Here is a 23,180-nt window from a genome sequence, read left to right as displayed (position 1 = left end):
GAAAAGCAGATAGCGTTCCAATGCAGCACGTTTCGTCCCTTCGGTGCACACAGCCTGCACAGAAGTGCAGAAGCGGTAAGGTCTTGGTCGATGCGCTCGCTCCTGAATGTCATTTGCATCAATTCACGGTGACCACATTCTGGGTGCATGTTCCTCCGCCCCATCCACTGTCCTTCTACAATAACCATCCTCAGTGGGCTTCTCACGACAACCATCCCCATGTTCCGCATTACTCAGCTCTGCACACACCATCCTATTTAAGCTCAATCACACAAACTACCCCCAATTTACATATTCCCCTAATATCACCATACCTTCTTTGCACGGTAACCCTTCTCTTTCCTATGGTTACGAGCATTTAGTTACGATGATAATTCTTACTAGTACTACAATAAATCTAGACAACCTGTCATGTCTGGCATCCAAGAACTGGGCGGCGTAGACGTAGCATCGAAGGGACGTTTATTCCTGCTACTTGGCAGGAAGCCAACAGGTTACATACTGAGCGCGGTGGGCCCGTGCGAGCGGTCTTTTAAAGCCAGCACGGGCTACCCGATAAGAGATAGCCGGGCAGTGAGCATGCGCAGACAGTACGTGATAACACGCGTGCTTGGTTTCGCGCGCACACAACATCTCCTTCCTCCTAATGAGCGCAAAGTCCTTTTGCTACATTATACAATGCAACTAATGCTATGGCTGATATCTATCAGGAGGTCGCCGGTCTCTCTGTGGATAGCGTCGCTCCCCTGGAGGGTCGTTCGTTGCCGCAGGACCCGCAGCTGGAAGTGGCTCGGTGTCGCTCTCAGGATCCTTGAAATCTGGAATAAAATCTTCCATGATGCTCTTCTTTGAGCTGTCGATGCTGAGCAGTAGCTGGTCTTGATGGCGACGCCAAATGAGCACCCCACGATTCGTCCTAACTCGAACCTTGTATGAAAAGGGGGCTAGACTGCTGAATGATAGTGTCCGGGACCCATTTCTGAGGACCTCTGTAATTCCTCACGAGGACCTCATCGTTGATGTTGAAAAGTCGCTCACATGCCTTGCGTCGCACCATATCGGAGAGATGTTGCTGAGCCACTCTTCCCCCGAAAGAAGGCTTGACTGCGTCAAGTCTCGTGCGCAGTCGTCTACCTATGAAAAGGTTTGCTTGCGTTTCTCTTGTAGTCGCATGCGGCGTGTTGCGGTACGTCATCAGGAACGTCTGTAAGGTTGCCTGCAAGGAGTCTTGGGGTCGTACTTTCCGCAACGCAGATTTCATTGTCTGTACAAATCTCTCCGCAAGGCCATTCGTGCTTGGATGGCACGCTGCACTCACAATATGACGACCACCGAAGCCTTTGACGAAGCTCTTGAATTCTTCGGAAACGAACTGTGGTCCGTTGTCGGTCACGATGGTCTCGGGTACGCCAAAACGCGAGAACAGGTCTTGGAGACACTGAATTGTGTGGTACGCTGTTGTCTTCTGCATGACATAAACTTCCGGCCATTTTGAGTGTGCGTCCACAGCAACAAGGAACATTTTATCTTTCATGGATCCAGCAAAGTTCAAGTGAACTCTTTGCCACGGCGAAGTCGGCCATGACCATGGATGAAGCGGAGCCGGTGCTGGTTCGTTCCGTTGCTGTTGACACTCTTCAGATTTCTTCACGTGTTGCTCTAGGTCCGCGTCGATACCATGCGACCAGACGTAGCTCCTCGCGAGTTCTTTGCATCTTACGATACCGGGATGACCCTGATGAAGTTCCTCAAGCAAGAAGGCTCGGTGTTTTGGAGGCATGACTACTCTCATGGCGTACAGTCATGAAATTTATGAGCGTGAACAACGCAGCGCGTGGCAAATAGCCTCCAGCCCTACTTGTGGCGATACGCGGCGGCTGCTTTCCGCAACATGGTGGAAAGGGTTACGCCGCTTTGCCTGCTTCCGGAGAGCCGAAGGACAGACCTCCCTTTCCACTTTGTTTACGAAAGCGGCCGCCGCGTATCGCCACGAGTAGGGCTCGAGGCTATCTTCCACGCGCTGCCGTGTTCACGCTCATAAATTTCATGGCTGTACATTAAACACCCTTGATGAACTGTGAGCACCAAACGCTTGTCGAAGAAAAGTTTCAACTCCTTCTCAGCGACATGCGACGGCCAGCCAGCACTTGTGAAGTTCAGTACCTTGCTTAGTAAAGGATCACGCCTCGTTTCACGAGCGATGTCTTGGCCGGTGACAGGCAGCGTTTCCAAACGAAGCGAATAAAAACTTTCGCTTTCTTCTGCCGATTGCTTTTCGCTGCTGTCGAGCGGCAAGCGCGATAAACAGTCTGCTTCCGCATTATCGGTAGATTTCTTGAATTCAAGAGCATAGTTGTAGGCTGACAGCGTCAGCGCCCAACGCTGCATGCGAGCAGCTGCCATCGCGGGAATGCCTGTTTTCGGGCCAAAAGTTGTTTGCAGTGGTTTATGGTCAGTCACAAGCGTGAAGAACCTTCCGTAGACGTAGAAGTGAAACTTCTTTACGCCGAATACGAGGGCAAGGGCTTCTTTCTCGATCTGGCTGTAGTTCTTTTCGGCACTTGCCAATGTGCGGGATGCGTAGGCAACCGGTCGAACTGATCCATTTATCATTTTCTGCGAAAGAACTGCGCCTATGCCGTACTGAGATGCGTCGCAGGCCAGTTGAAGCGGTCGCTTCGGATCATAATGGGCAAGAACTGGAGGGGAAGCCATAGCTGCTTTTATCTCCGTGAAAGCAAGCTGGCATGACGTATCCCACGTCCACTCTGTTGTTTGCTTTAGCAGCCTGTACAACGGCTGTGCCAAAGTCGACAGACGCTGAACAAACTTGCCGTAATAATTGACCATCCCAAGAAATGACTGCAGTTGCTGCTTGTCTCTTGGAGCAGGCGCATTTAGCAGTGCCAATACCTTTTCAGGCGATGCGCAAACACCCTCGGCGTTAACGGAGCTCTCGTTGAAAGAACGAGCACTTATCGCGCCGGATGCGCACACCACGTTCCTGCAATCTTGACAAGACGGCTTCCAAGTTACGGAAATGCTCTTGTTTGGTCTTGCCTGTGACCAGGATGTCGTCAAGGTAGCAACTGACTCCTTCCAGCCCTTTCAGCATGTTGTCCATAATTCTTTGAAATATGCTTGAGGCGGACGAAATGCCGAAAGCCAGACGGTTCATAGTATACAAGCCCTTATGCGCGTTTATCGTCAGTAGTGTTCGGGAGCTTTCCGCCATAACTACCTGCTGGTAGGCTGTACTTAGGTCGATCTTCGAAAATTCCTCTCCTCCTGCAAGCGCTGCTAGAAGGTCATCTATCCGAGGTAGCAGGTAGCGGTCTACTTCTAGACAGGGATTGACGGTGGTTTTATAATCGCCACACAGTCGAAGGCTTCCATCCCTCTTCACTACCGGTACCAAGGGCGTTGCGTATTCGCTTGTAGCAACAGGCGTTATGATGCAAAGCTTCTCCATTTTCACAAGTTCCGCTTCTACTGCACCTTGCAGAGCAAAGGGAACGCTTCTTGCCTTTACAAACCTCGGCTGTGACCCTTCGCGAAGGACAAGCTCGGCCTGCTCTTCCGCGATGGTACCTAGCTCATCCTCGAAAAGTTCGGAATGGCTGTCTAGCATGGCTTCCAGCTTTTCTTGCCAGTGCTTTGACATTTCTCGAGAGAGACCAAGGTGATTAAAAAAAACTAGATTCTTCCAATCCAGACGAATATCTTGCAACCATTCTCTGCCGAGGAGTGCCGGTCCTGTAGTGTCCACGACGTACAAGGGAAGCTCCACGCTCTGGTCGTTGTGGCACACGACGACTTTTGCCAGACCCTTCGGTTTTACCATAGCCCCAGTATACGTGCGCAGCTTTAACGATGCTGGCTGAAGTCGCTTACGTGGAAACAGCCTCTGGAATTCGCGCCATGATATGACGGATACGGCTGCGCCGGTGTCAAGCTCCATCGTCAGTAGGACACCGTCAACGTTCACGGGTACTGTAAATGGGTCTGCGTTGACTGATTTAAGTGGGACAGACGACTCGTTTCGGACGGACGAGAGCATCTTCACACGTTTCCGGGGTTTGCCTCCCTAGCTTTCTTTGCTTTCCTGCAGGCGCGTTGAATATGCCCTTTTCGGTTACAATTATAACATGTATCGCCGATATGAGGGCATCCTTCGCTAGAGTGATTGGGTGACCCGCAACGGAAGCAGCTTGGCGACATCACAGACTGCTTTTCGCCTCGAATCTTATTCACTTCGTGTGCCGGGGATACGCTGTTATGCATGAACGCCACGCTTTTCGTTGCAGTTTCCATGGCAAGAGCTCTATCTACGGCCTTCTGGAAGGTTAGCTTTTTGTCTTCCGTGAACAACACACGCTGAATGTCCTCGCGGAGCAGGCCGCAAACGAAACAGTCCCGGAGCACTTCATCCAAGAAACTTCCAAATTCGCAACTCTGCACCAGCCTTCGAAGTTCCGCGACAAATTCGGTAATGGACTCGCCGCTTCGCTGTGACCGCTTGTAAAATTTCGCACGCTCTGCGATGACGGACGAGTGCGGCGCCAGGTGATCGCTTAGGAGTTTCAGAAGACTGTCAAACTCTCGTGACGACGGTGCGTCCGGTGCCGTCAGCGACTTGAGCAGCGCGTAGGTCTTCGCGCCGATGAGACTTAGGAAAGCAGGAACCTTCTTTGCTACTGGAACATCGTTGACCAAAAGATAGGTTTTCAACCTTTCCTCGTACGAGCGCCAGTTGCTCGTGCTCTCGTCGAAAGGTTCAATGTAGCTGATGTGACCCATGACTCACTTGGAAGTTTCGGCTCACGTGATGCCAATTTCACCGCAGGGAAATCTTCGTGGCGGGAAGCTTTTTTACACAGAGGCCAGGTTCTTTACACTGCGAATTCCGTACGGCGGTCGTCCCATCCTCGTCGCCAATATGTCATGTCTGGCATCCAAGAACTGGGCGGCGTAGACGTAGCATCGAAGGAACGTTTATTCCTGCTACTTGGCAGGAAGCCAACAGGTTACATACTGAGCGGGGTGGGCCCGTGCGAGCGGTCTTTTAAAGCCAGCACGGGCTACCCGATAAGAGATAGCCGGGTAGTGAGCATGCGCAGACAGTACGCGATAACACGCGTGCTTGGTTTCGCGCGCACACAACACAACCAACCTTGCAAGAGCTGCCGCTCTAGAAGTGACGCCGGTGAGCAGGGTGCACCCAGCAAGGAGAGCAGGAGATGAAGTGGTGTACTGCGTATGCCGAGGACCTTTAAAGTCCAAACCTCGACGGGGCCACAACCACCATAATTCCATTTCCACTTATACAGTAAACAGCCCTGCAGACCTTTGCGCGAGTGGGCAGAGCCCATGTGCGCACCACAATTCGTGTTGTCTTGACACTATTTACATGGTACAGGTAACCCTGCATTTTAGATAGTTTATTTTCAAATATCGGCTACTTATGCGATTCGGTCTTATTCGGGTTTTTTATATTATGGTCTACACTTGATATCCAGAAATACGCAGGAGCAGCACTACTTAGTCGAGAAAATTTAAAACTTCTTGGAATTTTATGTGCCTAGAAGAGGCTCGTTTTGAATTCTTCAAACTGTGCCATATTGAAAATTTTTATATAAAGAACTATAATTTAGAAGAAATACTGAAGCCACGGTTGCTTTCAACTTCGTGTTTATTAGCAGGTAAGTAGAGCTTAACGTGGAGTTAAAGTTGCGCTATACCTAATATTTAAAACTAGCCTCGCTGCTAGAATCAATTTGCAGTGATAAGCCGGCGTTCTAAGGTGCTCGGCTGATATTCACCGTTGTTAGAGTCGCTTGAGTTGGTACGGGCAACGTTCATCGCTATGGTTTACGCGCGCCTTATTTTTTCTTTCAAGAGTGTTCCAATCCTGACCCCGCCACTCTTACGGGCTCTGGAAGTGGCTTCGGCAATACATGGAGGACCGTTTTCGGGTAGTCGTGGGCAGAGATGATATTGTGTGTGTGTCGCCGATCTGGACACCTCTACCTGGTCCGCACTGAATGTCTTGAACCTGCGGCTCCTGGGGCTCGAACTAATCGGGGAGGAACGAAGCACGCATTTGTAAATCAGCCACCCCTGCATAATACCCCTCCTGGCTGTTTCGCTCACTACTGTGACGCTCTTCCCGAATCGAATTTTGTGATGGAATGCCGATGTGTTCTTCTACTGTTGAGAACGTTCCTCTGGCTCCTGTTCTGAAGCCGTTGATGCGAACTTAACGGGATATTTGCCTACTGTAACCTGTGAAAGCAATGGCTCCTCTTGTCTATTTTCTGATGAATGACAGCTGCATCATCAATGAAACAGCGTTCATATCACTTGAGTTCTGCAATAACGGCTCCAAAAAATGAATCGAGTTTTGTCGCACATCGGGATATAAAAAAAAATTGTATTCCGTCGTTGACTCTCATGTTTCAGTTCAGATCGAGACCGAAAGGGGGTGAATCTGTTCTGGATTAAAGCAGCTACTTTTCAAGCTTTTCCTGTTTCATGGCGCGCCTCTCAAGGTGCTCATATTTATTCAATAAAACCCTACAGACAAGAAATAGTATCGATGTCAAAGGCTACCTTACCAGATGAAGCGGATGTCTGTGACCTCTCCCTCTGAGGTCGATGTGGTTGTTTGATGCCACCGCAAGTCTTGAGTTGTAAGTGTCCTGATATTCGTAGTCAACTCTAGTATATTGATGCATCTTGACAACAACGTAGCTGGGCGTGAATACGCTTCTGCAAGCCAAGAGAAAGAAAGTACCTTTACTCACTAAACAGCATTTAGGGGTCCTTGAAATAAACACAGCAGCTCGGCAATTTGCTAAATCGCAGCTGTTAAAGATGACAGGAATGTTTGCGTTTGCGAATGCCATTTGAAGCCATAAACATCAGCATTAATATCAGGCGGCAATTCTGGGGGCACAGAGAAACTGAGTTTAAGAAGCGTGCAACAAAAATGGCAGGTTGCCAACGGTTGGCACTGTAAAGGGCACTGGTTCGTAGCCCATTAGAGCCCATTACTGTTCGCCGCCCTCTGTAAGCTGCCAGAACGCTTGGTGAACGGTTCGCAGCCCTCTGTAAGCTGCCAGAACGCTTGGTGAACGGTTCGCAAATTGTTGGGTTCAAGCTCGCCACTAATTCCTGTTCTTAAAACAATGGCCCAATGTCTGGCCTTGATTTCATGTCAACTATGCCTCTTGAACCAAACAACCAGTCAAAAAACCTGCATGCGCTGTTGCATCAGAGTTTAAAACCATGCATAAAGAAACATTATGCTTCCAATAATATCTATGCAGCATATCGTGAATCAACCGTGGAACACCCAGATACCATCAATAGTTCACTTCTTCCTGTATGGCTTGGTTGTATAAATTTAGAAACGCGCTTGAGCGTTGTAACGTTTCAAAATATGAGCGAAAAGAGAGATTTCCTCGTGTTGCATTATGTAGGAACCGCACAACAAAATGTTCTGCAAGTATATGTCACTGAAAAAAAGCGAAAACAATCTACCAATGCCAGGCGCTTTCATATGAGTGCGGCAAAGAAGGCTCAGCAGTACTACGTGCTGCGGCTGCTTCAAAATAAATTCTGTTGTTTTGAAAAGGCCGCGCTTGGAATATATTCCAATCCAAAAGCCCGAGACACCAACTAGTGGCAGAGGAGCTGAAGAGAAAATAATAGGTTACTGATTAAGGAGGAGCAAGGGACAACTAATGGTAATCTGTATTGCGTTCACAACACTCAACACAATTGTAATAACTAATTTTGAAAATGTTTGAAAAATGTGATATATACAGCCTGGCAGCCCCTCTCAGTTTCGGTTGTGGAACACGACGAAGACCCGGTGGTCTGAAGCTCGCTTGCTGAGCGGTATGTGCCATTAAGCCCGAGGACATCATCATCATCATACTCAATGGACGCTTGGCCAGGACTTTTCTCGGACGTCGCAAGTGACCCGGATTGAGCTTAGCCACAACCCCCATTACATTTTGTGGTATATGCTCCGTCCGTCAGCCGCGGGTTATAGGTACCCGTTGCCAACGATAACAAAAAATTCGTTCAAGGCTAAACACTACCACTACCACGAGTACACCAAAGCAAATCAAAAAGACTGCTCCGACAGTGTCAAAAGAGTGCCGAAAATTGGTATGAATATGGGTCCTACATCGGCATTTGGGAAATCCGAGACTTTTTCCAACATTCGCCCCTCATTCATGGCAAGACAGGCCTAGGCTCAGACAGGCTAACTATCGGCATTGGCCAATCGTCCTCCCCCAGGCAGAGCCTATGTGCAGCACGTCTGTCAACAGCGACCTGACGTTGTCTCCAGGCCTATGCGCATGTGCAGCCAACCCATGCACAGCCGCCTGACATTCCCGCCAAGACTATGTCCATATGAAGCTGAAAGCCTTTAATGCATCATGGTTGCTGTCATAAGGTTGTCAGCAGAAGGTTTTCAGGAGAGGTGTCACGCTTTTTTAGTTATACCAGAAAAAATGTTTGTGCACGATGGGATTCGAACCACCATCCTTCAGTTCCGCAGCCGGGCGTGCTAATGGCTACGTTACTGCCTGACAACGCATATGGAGCTCTCCTTGTCTGGGAGGCTGGATGGTGTTTGCAGAAAGGCGTCGAATCAGACAGGTGCCTCCCAAACGCCCTCCAGTGTATCCAGCATTTATGATTCACAAACAATTGTGTACTTAACATCTTAACTACACATCAGTGACACAAGCAACAACACCACGCTTAAGGCTTTAGCCTCACCGCGCTTCAGGTCAACAATGTGGTCCCCTGAATTTTTTCAGCGAGTCTATTATTAATGGACCACCATTCGTACCAACACTATGCCCATATTCAGACGGTCTATAAATAATAGCGCGAGGTTTGTGCCAGCAATATGCCCCTTGTCATCCAGCCTGAATAATGGCGCGGCGTTCGCGCCAGCGTTAGGCCCATGTGCCAGTTTTTCCTCCCTGTTTAAAGATTCGTTGGTTGGTTTCAGTTGGTTTTATGGCATTTAACGTCCCAAAAGGACTCAGGCTGTGAGAGACGCCGTAGTTAAGGGCTCCGAAATTTCGACCACTTGGGGGTCTTTAACGCGTGCACTGACATCGCACAGTACACGGGCCTCTACTGTGCGATGTGGTGCACGTTAAAGAACCCCAGGTGGTGAAAATTTCCGGAGCCCTTCCCTACGGCATCTCTCATAGCCTGAGTCGCTTTGGGACGTTAAACCATATAAAACCAACTAAAACCAACCAGCGAATCTTGAAATAGGGAGGAAAAACTGGCACATAGGCCTAGCGCTGATCTCTAACGTACTTCCAACATCACTTAGAGGTACAGGGTCGTCCACTCTAAGTCAGGGTTGCCAGGTGGCTCCGACCTCAGGTAGCCAAATTGGCCTCCGTAGTAGCCCAAACGTAGCCAACAGCGAAATTTTTGCGTAGCCCAAAAGTAGCCAAAAAAATTTGCTTTTTTGACGACATTTCTTAAGCATATTGAATTAATTTTCGGCAAGAATATTTACATATTAGATTTCTTTCCCGCAGATGATGTCTGAGGGGGTGCGCACGGCGTGTTCTTTCCGTTGTTACGTATCGCATCCGTCATGCGCGCTAACCAGTGCGGCTAACAGGTGCGCTAACCAGGTCCTAAAGATGGGGCCGCAGTTCCACTTTGCAGGCGCGGCAGTAGGCCATATCACCTGAGGCGGGTGACGCCAGCCAGTCTGCACGCGGAAAAGAACGGCGGCGCTATATCTAGTTTAGGAATATTTCACCTTTTAAATGTTCGCGCGCAGATTAGATACGTCGACAGTGAAAATACCTTACTGTATACATACGCAGCCTCACTTTCAATTGCATGCTTTAAGAGGAAGGTTCTCACTGAGAGCGTCACCTCATAGCATCGAGCATGCGCCTTCTGGAAGCTACATTCTACGATATGCATGAGCTCAGAATAAATCAAGAATATATGCCATTAGATGATAATCTATGTAGATTTTATCTTCGGTCTAACAGCACCTTCGCAATAATGAGAAAAACAATTACCCTTGAATTCCGGCTCCTTTTTCCATTTCTTTTTTAGTTCCGGATGTACATCGCCCACTTGCCCATTCTGAAAGTTCTCGTAGCGACGGATCTAATGCCATGTCATGCCACTAACTTCCGCCGCCTTCGTTAGTTACAGTGCGTTCCGCGCCGCGCCGAAGGATGGCTCCACGGCTGCGCATGAGTGCACGCAGATTACGCAACGGACACGGCGCTCTCGCGTCGCTTGCAATGAATCTCGAGGGCTGCACGTGTGCCGCTTGAGGCTGCAGAAAAAGCGTAGGCTCTTGCTAGTGGCGCGCTTGCCGTGTCCATCACGAGAATAGGGAGAAACAGAAAAATACCTTATTAATGCGTAAGCACTACTTGCCTCATGCGCGAATCTTGAGCAGAATGTGTCCGCAAAACTAGAATGAACAATACAAGAAAAGAACATGCCTGGCGGTGGGTTTCCAAACAGCCACCTACCGCAGCCGAAGCGGACGCCCAAACCACTAGGCCACGTCTATGGTTAACGGTTAACACGTGAGGATCACGAAACCAGGCAACAGAAGCGAAATAGTAGCATTTAATGCTTACGCATTCGCACCACGTAGGGAGCGCCGCGGTGGCTCAGTGGTTATGGTGCTCGCCTGCTGACCCGAAAGACGCGGGTTCGATCCCGGTCGCGGCGGTTGAATTTCTTTGGAGAAATTCTAGAGGCCCGTGTACTATGCGATGTCAGTGCACGTTAAAGAACCCCAGGCGGTCGAAATTTCCGGAGCCCTCTACTACGGCGTCTCTCATAGCCTTAGTGGCTTTGGGACGTTAAACCCCATAAACAAAACAAAAAAACCACGTAGGGAGACTTATGTTCTCTTAATGTTTTCTCTCTATTCTGGTACCATGGTTGTCATGGCCACCCGAGGTGCACCGTCAATGGGAGAACGCTCACATGTGCAGACGGCAACAGTCTATATTCAATGGCGCGCGCGCGCGCGGGTGGCGTGGATTAAGTGGAATCTATAGGCCGTGAAGTGTTTCCGCGGGGGCAACTTCCACGTAGTGTCAACTCTTTATAAAAGAAATCCAAAGGCCATGATCCTTGACCGCCTGAAATACAAGTTTTCTCGAACACAGCGTTTACAAATTGTCATTTTGTAGCAGACGCGCTCAATTTCTTTAACCTTCTATAGCGTGCATTTTGATTCCAGCATGCCTTTTATTTCTGTCACTGTATAATTGTAACAGAGCACATTATAGCTACTTTAACTTTTTTTTTCACCCATGAAAAAGATGTAGCCCAAAAGTAGCCACATAGCCAAAACGAAATTTCTGACGCCAACTCGGACAACAAGTAGCCCAATTTGGCTATTAATAGCCCAATCTGGCAACCCTGCTAAGTACGAACACGGCGCAGCGTGGCCGCGCTCCGCGGGGCGCGAGCGCATCCGGCGCGGTCGCGCATCGAAGCTCTGCTGCGCAGGCGCACACGGGCCCGGAGGCGGTGCCTCGCGTCGTCTGCTACAGCGCGGGTGCACACAGTGCTTGCTCTGCGGTGAAGCGCACCTTCCTTTCTGCAGCATTACAGCGCTCGTATGCACCGAGGCAGCACTGCGGCAAAGCGCACAAACTACAGCGTGCTGTCGCTGGTTGCCCGTACGACAACTCAGCGGCCTATCGTCTCAGTACCACGATCTCGGTGATATGCATGTATTGCTGCTAACTTGTCATTTCAGGTTTGAATCGATCTGGTTTATCGGGTGTAACATCTAAAGCGACATAGACTCCAGAGGACGTTATAGTCGAGGACACCAGATTATTGTCGACCACGTGGGGGTTTTAACATGTACTGAGGTCCCACAATGCACGGGCGCCTTGCGTTTCGCCACCATTGGAACGGGGCCGCCGCATTCAGCACTCTAAGAACTGATACTCTCTATGATAGAGTATACCGGCTACTGCACTCTCTTTAGCAGCAGTTTACTCCGCCTAAATTCCCTAAGGAATGAAACGCCTCCTTCTGTAAAGAGTAAAACTGGGAGCACACTCCCTCTAGGGCATGAGGGAGTTGGAGGTTGTTTATTTTCTTAGCTTTTGTACTGCATATATATAGTGACCTGTGACTCGCATCTCATGCAAACTAGTGATAAGCAAACACAACCAAACAAGAAAGTGCGCTGTGCTCCGCCCTCAGAGCCAGACCTTGTACATAACCGATACGTGTAGTGTACACTTCGGAGATTATTGCGTTGCATTCATACAGCATATTTGATTTGATTTCAATGGATTTTACGTCCCAAAGCAACTGCACTGACATCGCGACATCCCAAAGCGAAGTGCACTAACATCGCGCAGTGCATGAATCGAAATGCGACCGCCGCGGGGTTCTGAATAGTCTATATCATTCAGCGAAGTCATGCACTTCCGTAGAATGCGTTTAAGAAGAGGCTGTCATGGTAACTATCGCAATTTGTCCTAAACATTAGTTTATTGCTGTGTGAATATATTTTATGCCCTTCGGAACCGCCATTCACATTTTGCAACATCTATTTCAGCACAACAACCTCCAAGAAAAAGCGGGGCGCAGAAACGAGCGATGCTTCTGTTAAAGGAAAACACTTCTGTCAGATCCCGTAAACCTTCGCGGTCGACGGCGAAACATTAGTCTAAACACTTTATATGGCATTCCTACTACGGTATGAATGATCGACGAGTGCTTTAGGGAAGCTACACATCATTTTAATACGAATAATAGTGCATCAGGACACCAGTTAACTCGTTCGCGAAGGGCGAGTCAACGTACTGTGCACCATGAAATTGCTGTCGAGTAAAGATTTACCGTGGTGTTGTGGCGTTCAGATGTTGCCTTTACTGTTTCATCATTTACTGAGCTGTGCCAACTCTAACCAGCCAGCGATCTACCAATTTAGAGAACAGAACTCGCGACATATACGCACGAAACTGCTGCTGAACTCAAAATGTTAGCATATATAACTACTGAAAAGCATTACCACTCTTCCCAAAGAAATAAAAAAGTATAGGCGAGAGGTAGCGCACTCGGCTCGCAATGCAGAGTTTCCCGGTTCGAATCCTCCCTCCGGCGCAGTTTCTTTTTCCCTGCCATTCGTAATAAAGGAGTGTTTCTACTCCTGCAGAGGGAGTGCGCCTAGCAGGAGTGCGGCGACTCTGGAAAAAGGAGTGAGATATGGGACGAGCGTACACTCCAACGAAAGGAGTTCCCCGCACTCCTTTTGTTCTTAGAGTGAGGGTCAACCAGCGAAATACGTTTCGAACACTGGCTTCTGTCAGATATATGTCTGACCCTATGTATGAAGATTCTTCAGCCCAGGCACTTCCAACGGGAGAGACTTACCCCCGAATGCAGAAATCTAACTTCACTCGAACTTGAATCGCGCTTGGACTCGACTACGGTAAGTCGACTTGAAGCACCAAGTCGACTTCAGAACCCTCAAGTTCGGTTTCGTGTTTCATAGATGCTCGACCTGACTTGCTTCGTCAAGTCGAGGGCGTGCTTCGATGCGAGGACACACTGGTCGTCTGTGATCGAGATTAACAATTGATTCCCTACCATAACGCATGTTACGTGACCAAAAAAGTATATAGTTCACTGAACATTCGCAGGCAAATAAATAGTATAAGCGCTTTTTGGAGAAAAAAGCTTCCGGCGGGCACTGCAAATCAGTGCTCTCCGCATCTATGGCGCGAATGAGGTTTTCGGTTGGCAACGTGCGTCACAGGTGTTCAGCCATGTGCTAAGGAAAACACGCCACTCACGCAGTTTTCCTCGTGGTGTTGTCGCATGCAGTAGAAGAAAATGTCGCAGCCGACCCAGGTACCTTTGTCGGCGATAGACAATGCGCCCTCGCAACGCAAGGCAGCACCGCGATTCACGGCGGAACAGAAATCGCTGCTAACCTCGATCGTGAAGCAGCGCGCACATGTTTTGGAATGTAAGAAAACGGACGTTGCGTCTTTAGCAAAAAAAAAAATGAAGCATGGAAGGAGGTGGCGAATTTGTTCAATTCCCCCCACGGTGTTACCCGGCGCGACTTCCTGCAGCTCAAGAAATGCTGGGCAAATCTCAAATAGAAGTGGAAGGAGCAGAGTGCCAAGGGAAAGCGGGAGCGCCACAAGACCGGTAAGCACACTTCCCGAATCGCACACGATTGGCGCATTTGGGCTGTGTTTACATTTCACTTGCCTGCATATTTTGTATTCGCGGATTAACGCGTGACAGTTCAGAGCACTGAGCAGGAATACGCTTGTAAGCACCAAGTGCTGGAATGCGTTATGGAACTGTAGGGCACGCATATACGGTGGAAATCGTGCTTTCAACGAAATGTGCTGTTTGCTTCTTTCTTCATGATTCCATGTGCCGGCTTTGCGAGAAGTAATCAGGCTGCCATGAGAGCGTAAAAAGCGGCCGGCGACGAAGCGTGACGTGAGCGCTCTTTGTACCCGTCTGGGTTTCCTGATAGCATTAGAATCGGAAAGGGCATCCTTGTTGCTTTTCGCGAAGATGGTGCATGCATCTTGTGTTTGTGTCAACAGTTCTCTAGCAGCGACATGCACAGAGAGCAGCCAGCCTTTACTGGTTCTTATTAATTCTTTCGAGTATATAGGCACGAAAACAAGTAGGAGCACAGGGTAGTGCGTACAATTTTTCGTATGCGAGCAATTTAAGAGAGCTAGTTTCCAATAAACGTGAGGAAGATCATTCTTTCCACGTTCAGCCAAGGACTGGAAAGGCCTTCCACACATCACCGCAATCACCTGCCCATCAACATCTGCGAACTGTTTAGCAGCGACCTTTAACAGCGAATAATATTTTTACCTTACGTTTTTTCTTTGTTTATTCAATCTGCTTTTTAAATGCAACCCACCCGTTATGTAATACCCCAAATCCTGGGGTCCTTTAAGGTAATAAAGTGAAGGAAGGAAAAGTGGTGGAGGATAATTCATTTTTAATTGGAATACTTTATTTTTCAAAGCTGGCTTCCCTGTGTGCTAAATCACTATTCTTGTTTAGGCGGAGGACCCGCACCGGCCGACATGGATCCTGTCATTGAGCAGGTGGGAGCGGTGGCAAGCCATATGAGCACCAGAATTCGGAAAGAATTTGATTCTGATGGTGCACCTGACCTGCCCCCCGTCCACACTGTGCCCGTCGTGAGGCTGCTTCAGCCAATGATCGACGGCACAGATGACATGGAGTTTGACTACACAGGAAAGGTATTATGCATAAGTAATGTACTGGAGTAGCAAGAAAAGGATTTCCTTCCCTGTGCACTTCTTTTAATGCCACATACGGCATGCAATTTCACAGTTCACACTGTGTTGAGTGTTCCTTGTGAACACCATGGGATGCTATGCAGGACAGAAAGGGTTGAATCTTTCATGGGTAATAAACAGTAAAGCATGACTGGAAACAACACTGGATAAAGGTGTTGTGCATGGGGTTGCAAGTGTTTGGGCAAGTAGAGAAAGGCTGCATCAATGGGCATTATAATGGTAGGCTGCTCAAAGCAACCTCTGTACACAGAGGACACGTTTGCCTTGGCTCCATACAAGCATGTCAGTGAAGTGCTGCTGTTCTGCACCAGAAGGTGGGGAGTAAGCTCAGGTGTTGTGGTACGTGGTGAGCGTTGTCAGTGCTGCGGTCTTAACTGCAACATTCTCACATTTGGATGTTTTTTGTTTGTGCATCTTGTTTAGGCATTCTTGCGTCACTTTCTCAGCAGCAACACAGTTTTCATTTGGGTGCAATTCTTTGAAATGTGTGCTGCTTATCTAGTGCAGTGTCATCGATGTACTTGCATGCCGCAATGCCTGACTTCTTGCCTCAAATACTTACTGCAGCCGATCTGTTTGCAATGCTCAAAGCCTTCTTCATAACCTGGCTGCTTCTTTAAGCATGTTTTTAGTTTTGTATGCAGAGATGTTACTGCACAGTATTTGATTTTTTGCATCTTAGAAAGTTGCTTCCTAAGCTATGGTCCTTCCTGTTATATAGTAGGCTGCTGTTTACCTTGTGTATGTAGCATGAACTTGGAAAGCTTCTGGGCTTTTGAATATAGCATCACTGATGGCAGTGCATTTGCTCACAGGGGAACTGTGGAGCAATAGTTTGTGTGGGCAGCATCGCCACGAAAAATAGAACAGCGCAGAGAGGTGAAGCAAAGACCTTTGTTACTGCTTTTATTCAGTCATTCATTTAGTTGCAATTGCCTGTTGTGCACGCATTATTTACAACACAGCTGTGTACGCAGTTGCGGCGCTGGTTACAAGAATGGTGCTGTATGTGGCAGTGTAAAACAAGAACACTGCAGGAGTTTTCAATTGCTTTTTGATGCAGGACGAACATCTGAAGTCATGAGAAAAAAACCGTGGTACACTGTAGTTTGTACGTGAAGCTAGCAAACGCAATGGATACTGTTTCATAACCTTGCATTTATCTTGTCTCGCATATTTTGGTCTTTTTGGTTGATTGCAGACGACCAATGGGAGCCAACCAGCCTTGATGGAGGCCAGTCACAGCCATCAGTGACCCCTGCTGGAACAAGTGGGACAGCTGCAGCAGCTCCAGAGGCAACTGAGGACAACAACAGCATCTCGTCGCCCATTGTTCGGCCTGATGCTGCTTCCAACACAGTTGTATCTGGAGCTGATGCAAACTGCACCAGTGCTGCAGCAGTGGCCACTGGGGACAGTAGGGCTCCGAGAGGGCGGATGGCCCTTTTGGAGAGAACGCTATCCGACGAAAACGATGTTCGAGTTGCTCTCCTTCGGGAGGAGCATGTGCTCCGCCTGCAACTCATGGAGGAGGAGCATAAGGACATACTTTCTGAGCGGCATCGGCAGAAAACTTTTTATGATGAAATGAACGATTTAAAGCTTCAAGCACAACGAAAAAAAACAAGTTTGAAGAACAAATTCACGCAATGCCGATAGAAAAAGTGAAGCTTGACATCGAAATCCTGCAGACTGAGAAGGCGATGAAGCAGGAACAGCTTCGCAGACTGCAAGAGGCTCTAAACTGAACAGTGCCCAGCTTGGGCGAAATTGCAATGCTGTTGGACAACTCCAGAACCAAGCGGCTTTTTCCCGTCAAAGGATGCCCTTCCAGCAAATGGCGTCGGCCAATTCTCATGAACCTGCTAGCATGACACTGCAGAGAGAAGACTATCCTCATCCATTGAAGGCCGGGACTATCCCCTTTCATTGCCACTGCCTGCATTGCCACGCTAGCAGGCCCATGAGAATTGGCCGACACCATTTGCTGGAAGGGCGTCCTTTGACGGGGAAAAGCCGCTTGGTTCTGGAGTTGCATCACGCTCTGAATTAAACAGTGCCCCAGCTGACGTGAAAATGGAATGCTGTCTGAATGTTTGAGCTAGTATGTGGCAGTTCATATAACTACACCTCGTTTCCACACGTGTGCCTTTAAGCGCATGGCACAGTGTGGACAAACATGCTACCCAGCCACTTCCTTGCATGCTAGACAAGCTACCGCACAACAGTAGGTTGTTCATGTGGCAAACAGGATTGTCGTCTGCACCTGCTGGTATCACTGTGTGGAGCCTGCAGATGTGCACTCAAATTGCACTTTGTGTTTATATTTTGAAGAAGCTGTAATGCTATAGAGGAACGGCCAGAACCTTATATGGCTTCACAAAATGCGCTGTAGGGAACAACAGCAGGACGCATGGCAAAAGTTCCTATCAAAACAGTTCAATATCCTGTGCAAACAGACCACAGAAGAAGTTAATACATGCATCTGATGTCTTGAACTGTGCAGCAAAAGAAAATGAGCAGTTTGATGAAGCAGTTCAGCATACCTGCTGAAGCAATGAGAAAAATGCACCTTGATTTGGGACCATAATGTTATAGTATTAAAGATGCAGCACAGTTCTCGCAGCCAAAGCAACAATATTTCGCACTGTTCAACAACGCACAAATTGCACACCTGCCGTGCCCTACGATCATGACTGTTACACCTGCAGCAAATCCGAGCAGTATTTAATGCATGTTAAAGCAAAGCCAATGAGGTGGGAGGTCCTAAAAAAGTTAATTGTGTTCCTTGAAAATTCTTGACAGCAGGATGAGCTGAAATATTTTTCCTGGTATGCAACCACCTTGACATCAATCGCACCTTGGAATGCATGGTGAAAGCATCAGTTTCAAGCTAGATACTGGCTACAGCAAGAATAGTGCGAACTTGCACGCAATGTGACTTCCTGGATAAAACCTGCTAGCTCAGCTGTCTAGGTCCAAGAGATCTCTACAAGACATAGCATACAGCATGTGACAACTAATTAGACCCATCAGTGACTGCAAAACAATAAATGAGATGTAATGAGAAAGCACAAAAGTCAAGAAACCCTTGATTATTGAGAAAAAAACCAGTGAATAAAATTAGCCCGGCATTCAACCTACAAAGAAATACATTCAAGAAGGGTAGAGAGGTAAACAACAAAGTGAACAATAATAATAATCATAACAGCATATAATACATTTCACTAATTGAAGCATTGGTTAACAGCTGTGAATCGTATCAAAGTGCCATCTGTCAGCCGTATCAGTGTGCCAATTTTCACCAGTCTGACCGTGATCAACATGACTGTTATGTATACCCACAAACACAACTAGGCTTCCCATCCTGTGGCGCCATCTCTACGTGGCCACCTCGTCCTAACAAGGCTCCACAGCCAGCGCCACCTACGTAACAGCAAATCAAGCTCAAATCCTGAATAAACCTCAGTTCCTTTTCTGTTCACAACTGGGCTGGTCCGTGTCGTCAGTCTCTCCGGCATTAACCAAACATAACATGGTGTCAGAATAACCTAGAACCCCGTAAATATGGCCAGTGTGTTTCTGCAACCACCTCCTCCTCACTTCGAGCCCGGCGACAACCCGCAGCAGGCATGGGAGGACTGGAAAGACGCCTACAACATCTACGAACTCCATGTGAGTACGCCAGCAAGCCTCCCGCTACTCGCAAGGTCCTACTCCTCCATGTTCTCGGGCCCCGCGGCCGCCGCGTTGCCCAGACATTCCCCCTCAAGCTCCGAGCGCCGACGGCGCGCAGACGCCGGATGAAGTTACGTACCTCCTCGAGCAGTTCGACGCTATGTACAAGCCATACAAAAACGTAATACAGGCGTCGGCTGTCTTCAACAGCATGCAACAAAAAGAAAACCAGCCGTTCGACGACTTTGTAACTGACCTCCGGAGGCAAGCAGAAAAATGCGACTTTGTAGAAAAGGCAGAGAGGCTCATAGGGAACCGCATCGTTGTCGGAATTAGAGACATAGCATTGAGGGAGCGACTTTTCTGTGAACGGGACCTCACGCTTGACAAGATAATTACAACATGCAAAGCAGCAGAGATTTCTAAGAAGCACGTAAAAGACCTGCAAGAGCCCAAGCTTGAAGTGCAAGCCATAAACAATCAGAAAAGATGGAACTCGTCAAAACAACCAGCTTTGAGGACCCCGCATTCGATCCCGAAGCAGAAGCAGCAACGCGAATGCTCGCGCTGTGGAACAGCGCACAAGCCGCGAGCCTGCCCCGCTTTCGGTCACAACTGTTACACCTGCTGCAAATTCGGGCATTTTTCGAGCATGTGTAAACAACGCCAACGAGGCAGCAACTCCTCAAGTCAGCGAATCGGGCTCCTTGAAGGTCCTCAGCAGCAGGATCAGCAACAAGAATTCTTCCTGGAGAGCCTCGACCTCCTCAACGTAAACAGTGCCTCAGAATGGTTCGAAACAGTCTGCGTGAATGGTCACCGCATCAGGTTCAAGTTAGACACCGGCTCCGACGTGAACATCATGTCCATGCATCAAATCAGAAACTGGCGTATGCAACCAGACATGAAGCCGACGCATGCACGAGTGACGACGTACAGCGGGCAGGAACTTCCTATATATGCTGAATGCCAACTGCAATGCTCAGCGGGCGAAAACTCCTGCATCTTGAATTTCCTAGTCGTCAACCAGCAGCTAAAGCCAATCTTAGGCGCCGACGCATGCAAGGCATTGCAGCTCATCAAAAGAGTACAGCCGCAGCGAGCAACTGTAGCTGCATGCACAGCAACCCAGACCATAAGGAACGAGCTCGACGACTTTTCTGATGTATGTGAAGGCATTGGGAAATTGCCTGGGGTGTACTCCATACAACTGAAAGAAGGAGTGATTCCTACGGTGTCAGCTCTACGCCGAGTACCTTGCGCAACAGAGCACAAAGTGAAGGCCGAGCTGCAACGCATGGAAGAAAACGGCATCTTAATGAAGGTGACAGAGCCATCCGAGTGGGTTCACCCAGTTGTCATTATTCACAAAAAAGATGGCAACGTAAGGCTGTGTTTGGACCCTCGCAACCTGAACGCAGCTGTGAAAAGACAGCACTATCAGGTTCCAGTCCCGGAAGAGTTGTTCGCAACGCTGAACGGTGCAAAGAGTTTTTCTGTTCTCGATGCTAAAAGTGCATTCTACCAGCTGGTCCTAGACGAGCCAAGCTCGCGCTTGTGCACTTTCACGACGCCCTGGGGACGCTATCGCTTCCTTCGGGTTCCATTCGGCCTTGCAACAGCTCCTGAACTTTTCCAACAAGCCGTATACAGGGTGTTTGAGCAGCAACTAACTGTCAAGCCCTATTTTGACGACATCCTTGTGGCATCAAGAAACCTTGAAGAACATGCGGCCGACCTGAGACAGGTGTTGACCATCGCCAGAGCCAACAACCTAAAACTTATCAAGGAAAAGCTCCAGCTGGCTTTGACATCCATTACATACCTTGGACACCAACTATCATCCCATGGGATTGCTCCAGATCCAGCAAAAGTGACAGCCGTCGAATCTATGCCACTGCCAACAAACAAGCAAGAACTACAGAGATTTCTTGGAATGGTTACCTACTTGACGAAATTTATTGCCAACTTTTCGGAACTCACAAGCCCTCTTCGTGAACTACTGAAGACGGATGTTCACTGGCACTGGACGCAACAACATACCGACATCGTCAAGCTCGAGAAGTCAAGGTTGATTACGGCACCCGTGCTTCGCTATTTTGATCCATCAAAGCCCGTAACAATTTCTACGGACGCCAGCTCCTACGGAATGGGATCAGTCTTACTGCAAGAAGGCAGACCCGTGGCCTACGCTTCAGCAGCTCTCACAGCCACCCAGCAGCAGTATGCGCAAATCGAGAAAGAACTGCTAGCCGTCGTGTTTACGTGTGAAAGATTTCATTACTACACGTTCTCACGAGAAGTGACCATAGAGTCGGATCACAAACCTCTGATTGGCCTGCAGAATAAGGACCTGAACAAAATGTCACCCCGACTTCAAAGGCTACTACTGCGCCTCCAGCGGTACACCGTGACTCTGCCTTACGTTCCGGGAAAACAACTAGCAGTTGCAGATGCCTTGTCAAGAGCTCCCGATGGGTCAACAAGAATGGAAACAGCAGATCACGACCCCAGACTTGACGTTTCAAGTTTGGTTCAAGCAACTTCTGGCAGACTTCGCGAGATCGCTGAGGAGACATCACGAGATTCCACTCTTCAAACAGTAACCAAATACATCAAAGAAGGGTGACCTCAAAAACTCGCACAGGTAGACAACAAAGTCAAACCATTCTACCATGTGAGAAGCGAGTTCTACACAACGGAAGGCTTCGTGTGCTACGGCCAACGCTTGGTTATACCAGCCGCACGCCAGGCAAACGTACTTCGCACGCTCCACCAAGCACACCGCGGAATCGTTGCGTGCAAGGGTTTGGCAAGCCAGAGTGTGTATTGGCCAACTCTAAACCAAGACATCGAGACTTTGGTCAAGAGCTGCTACATATGTCAATCACATCAAATTGGCAATCCACACCAGCCTCTATTGGACCGAGCCCTTCCAGATCAACCTTGACAACAACTCGCCATGGACTTCTTCCATCTGCAGGGAAATAAATACCTGCTGATTGTCGATTATTTTTCCAAGTATGCAGAGCTCCGGCAGATGAGGACAACCACAGCAAGTTCGCTGATACAGATACTGAAGGAAACATTTGCCAGGTTTGGCATTCCAACGACAATCGTATCTGATCAGGGACCGCCCTTCGACAGCGATGAGCTCAGGAAGTTCTTCCGTGATTGGGACGTGACACACCAGCCGTCTTCTCCCTTGTACCCTCGTAGCAATGGCCAAGCGGAAAGAACAATACAGACCATCAAGGCAATGATGACTAAAGCAGCCGAGGAAGGCAAAGACCTACCAGTAGTGCTCCTCAACTACCGCTCCACACCAATACCAGGAGCAAAATCACCGGCTGAGCTCCTGATGGGTAGAAAGCTTCGCACAGTCCTACCAACACTACCAAGTGCCTTGAAACCAAGCTTTCCAACTGAGGCTCACCAGAATCTTCTGCAGGAAAGGCAGAAACAACAACACAAGCATGCTGACCTGCACACAAGAAACCTTCCCCCGCTTGTTCCTGGCCAACCCGTATGGCTCCGAAATAGCCGCAATTGGAAAAAAGCCACCGTGGTAAACGTGGGCCCAGAGCCTAGAAGGTACACTGTGAAAACAGACACCGGAGGCATCGTTGTAAGAAATCGAATCCACCTGCGACCTCGAACGGCGAAACGTCCTACTGCCCAAACTTCTCCAGAAGACTACGAGGTAATCGATTCAAGCACTCCTCAACAGAACCCAGAATATCCGGTCCTTCCTTCCCAACCACTTCAAGTACCTCCTCGCCCACCTCATACTACTCGATCAGGAAGAAGGATCAAGCCTCCTGCACGTTATCCAAGCACAATCAGTGACTTCAGATAACCAGGATATTCCGTGTGCAACCTTCTCAATTTTCGTTAAAGAAGGGCGTGTTATGTATACCCACAAACACAACTAGGCTTCCCATCCTGTGGCGCCATCTCTACGTGGCCACCTCGTCCTAACAAGGCTCCACATCCAGCGCCACCTACGTAACAGCAAACCAAGCTCAAATCCTGAATAAACCTCAGTTTCTTTCCTGTTCACGACTGGGCTGGTCCGTGTCGTCAGTCTCTCCGACAATAACCAAACATAACAAT

At 48.6% G+C, this 23,180-nt stretch overlaps 1 protein-coding gene across 1 annotated transcript; it reads left to right on the top strand.

Annotated features, from left to right (window-relative positions):
• Positions 1-15,188: 15,188 nt before the first annotated feature.
• Positions 15,189-17,045, top strand: LOC149332897 (uncharacterized). The gene is made up of 2 exons (XM_089557584.1): positions 15,189-15,316; positions 16,583-17,045. Exons 1-2 carry the CDS (start codon positions 15,189-15,191, stop codon positions 17,043-17,045), a joined length of 591 nt encoding a protein of 196 aa, XP_089413710.1.
• The last annotated feature ends 6,135 nt before the right edge of the window (positions 17,046-23,180 follow it).

The sequence above is a fragment of the Amblyomma mixtum genome, chromosome 8, assembly GCF_055824585.1.
Source record: "Amblyomma mixtum isolate Tamu chromosome 8, ASM5582458v1, whole genome shotgun sequence".
Taxonomy (NCBI): domain Eukaryota; kingdom Metazoa; phylum Arthropoda; class Arachnida; order Ixodida; family Ixodidae; genus Amblyomma; species Amblyomma mixtum.
This window is presented reverse-complemented; position numbering and strand designations above follow the sequence as displayed.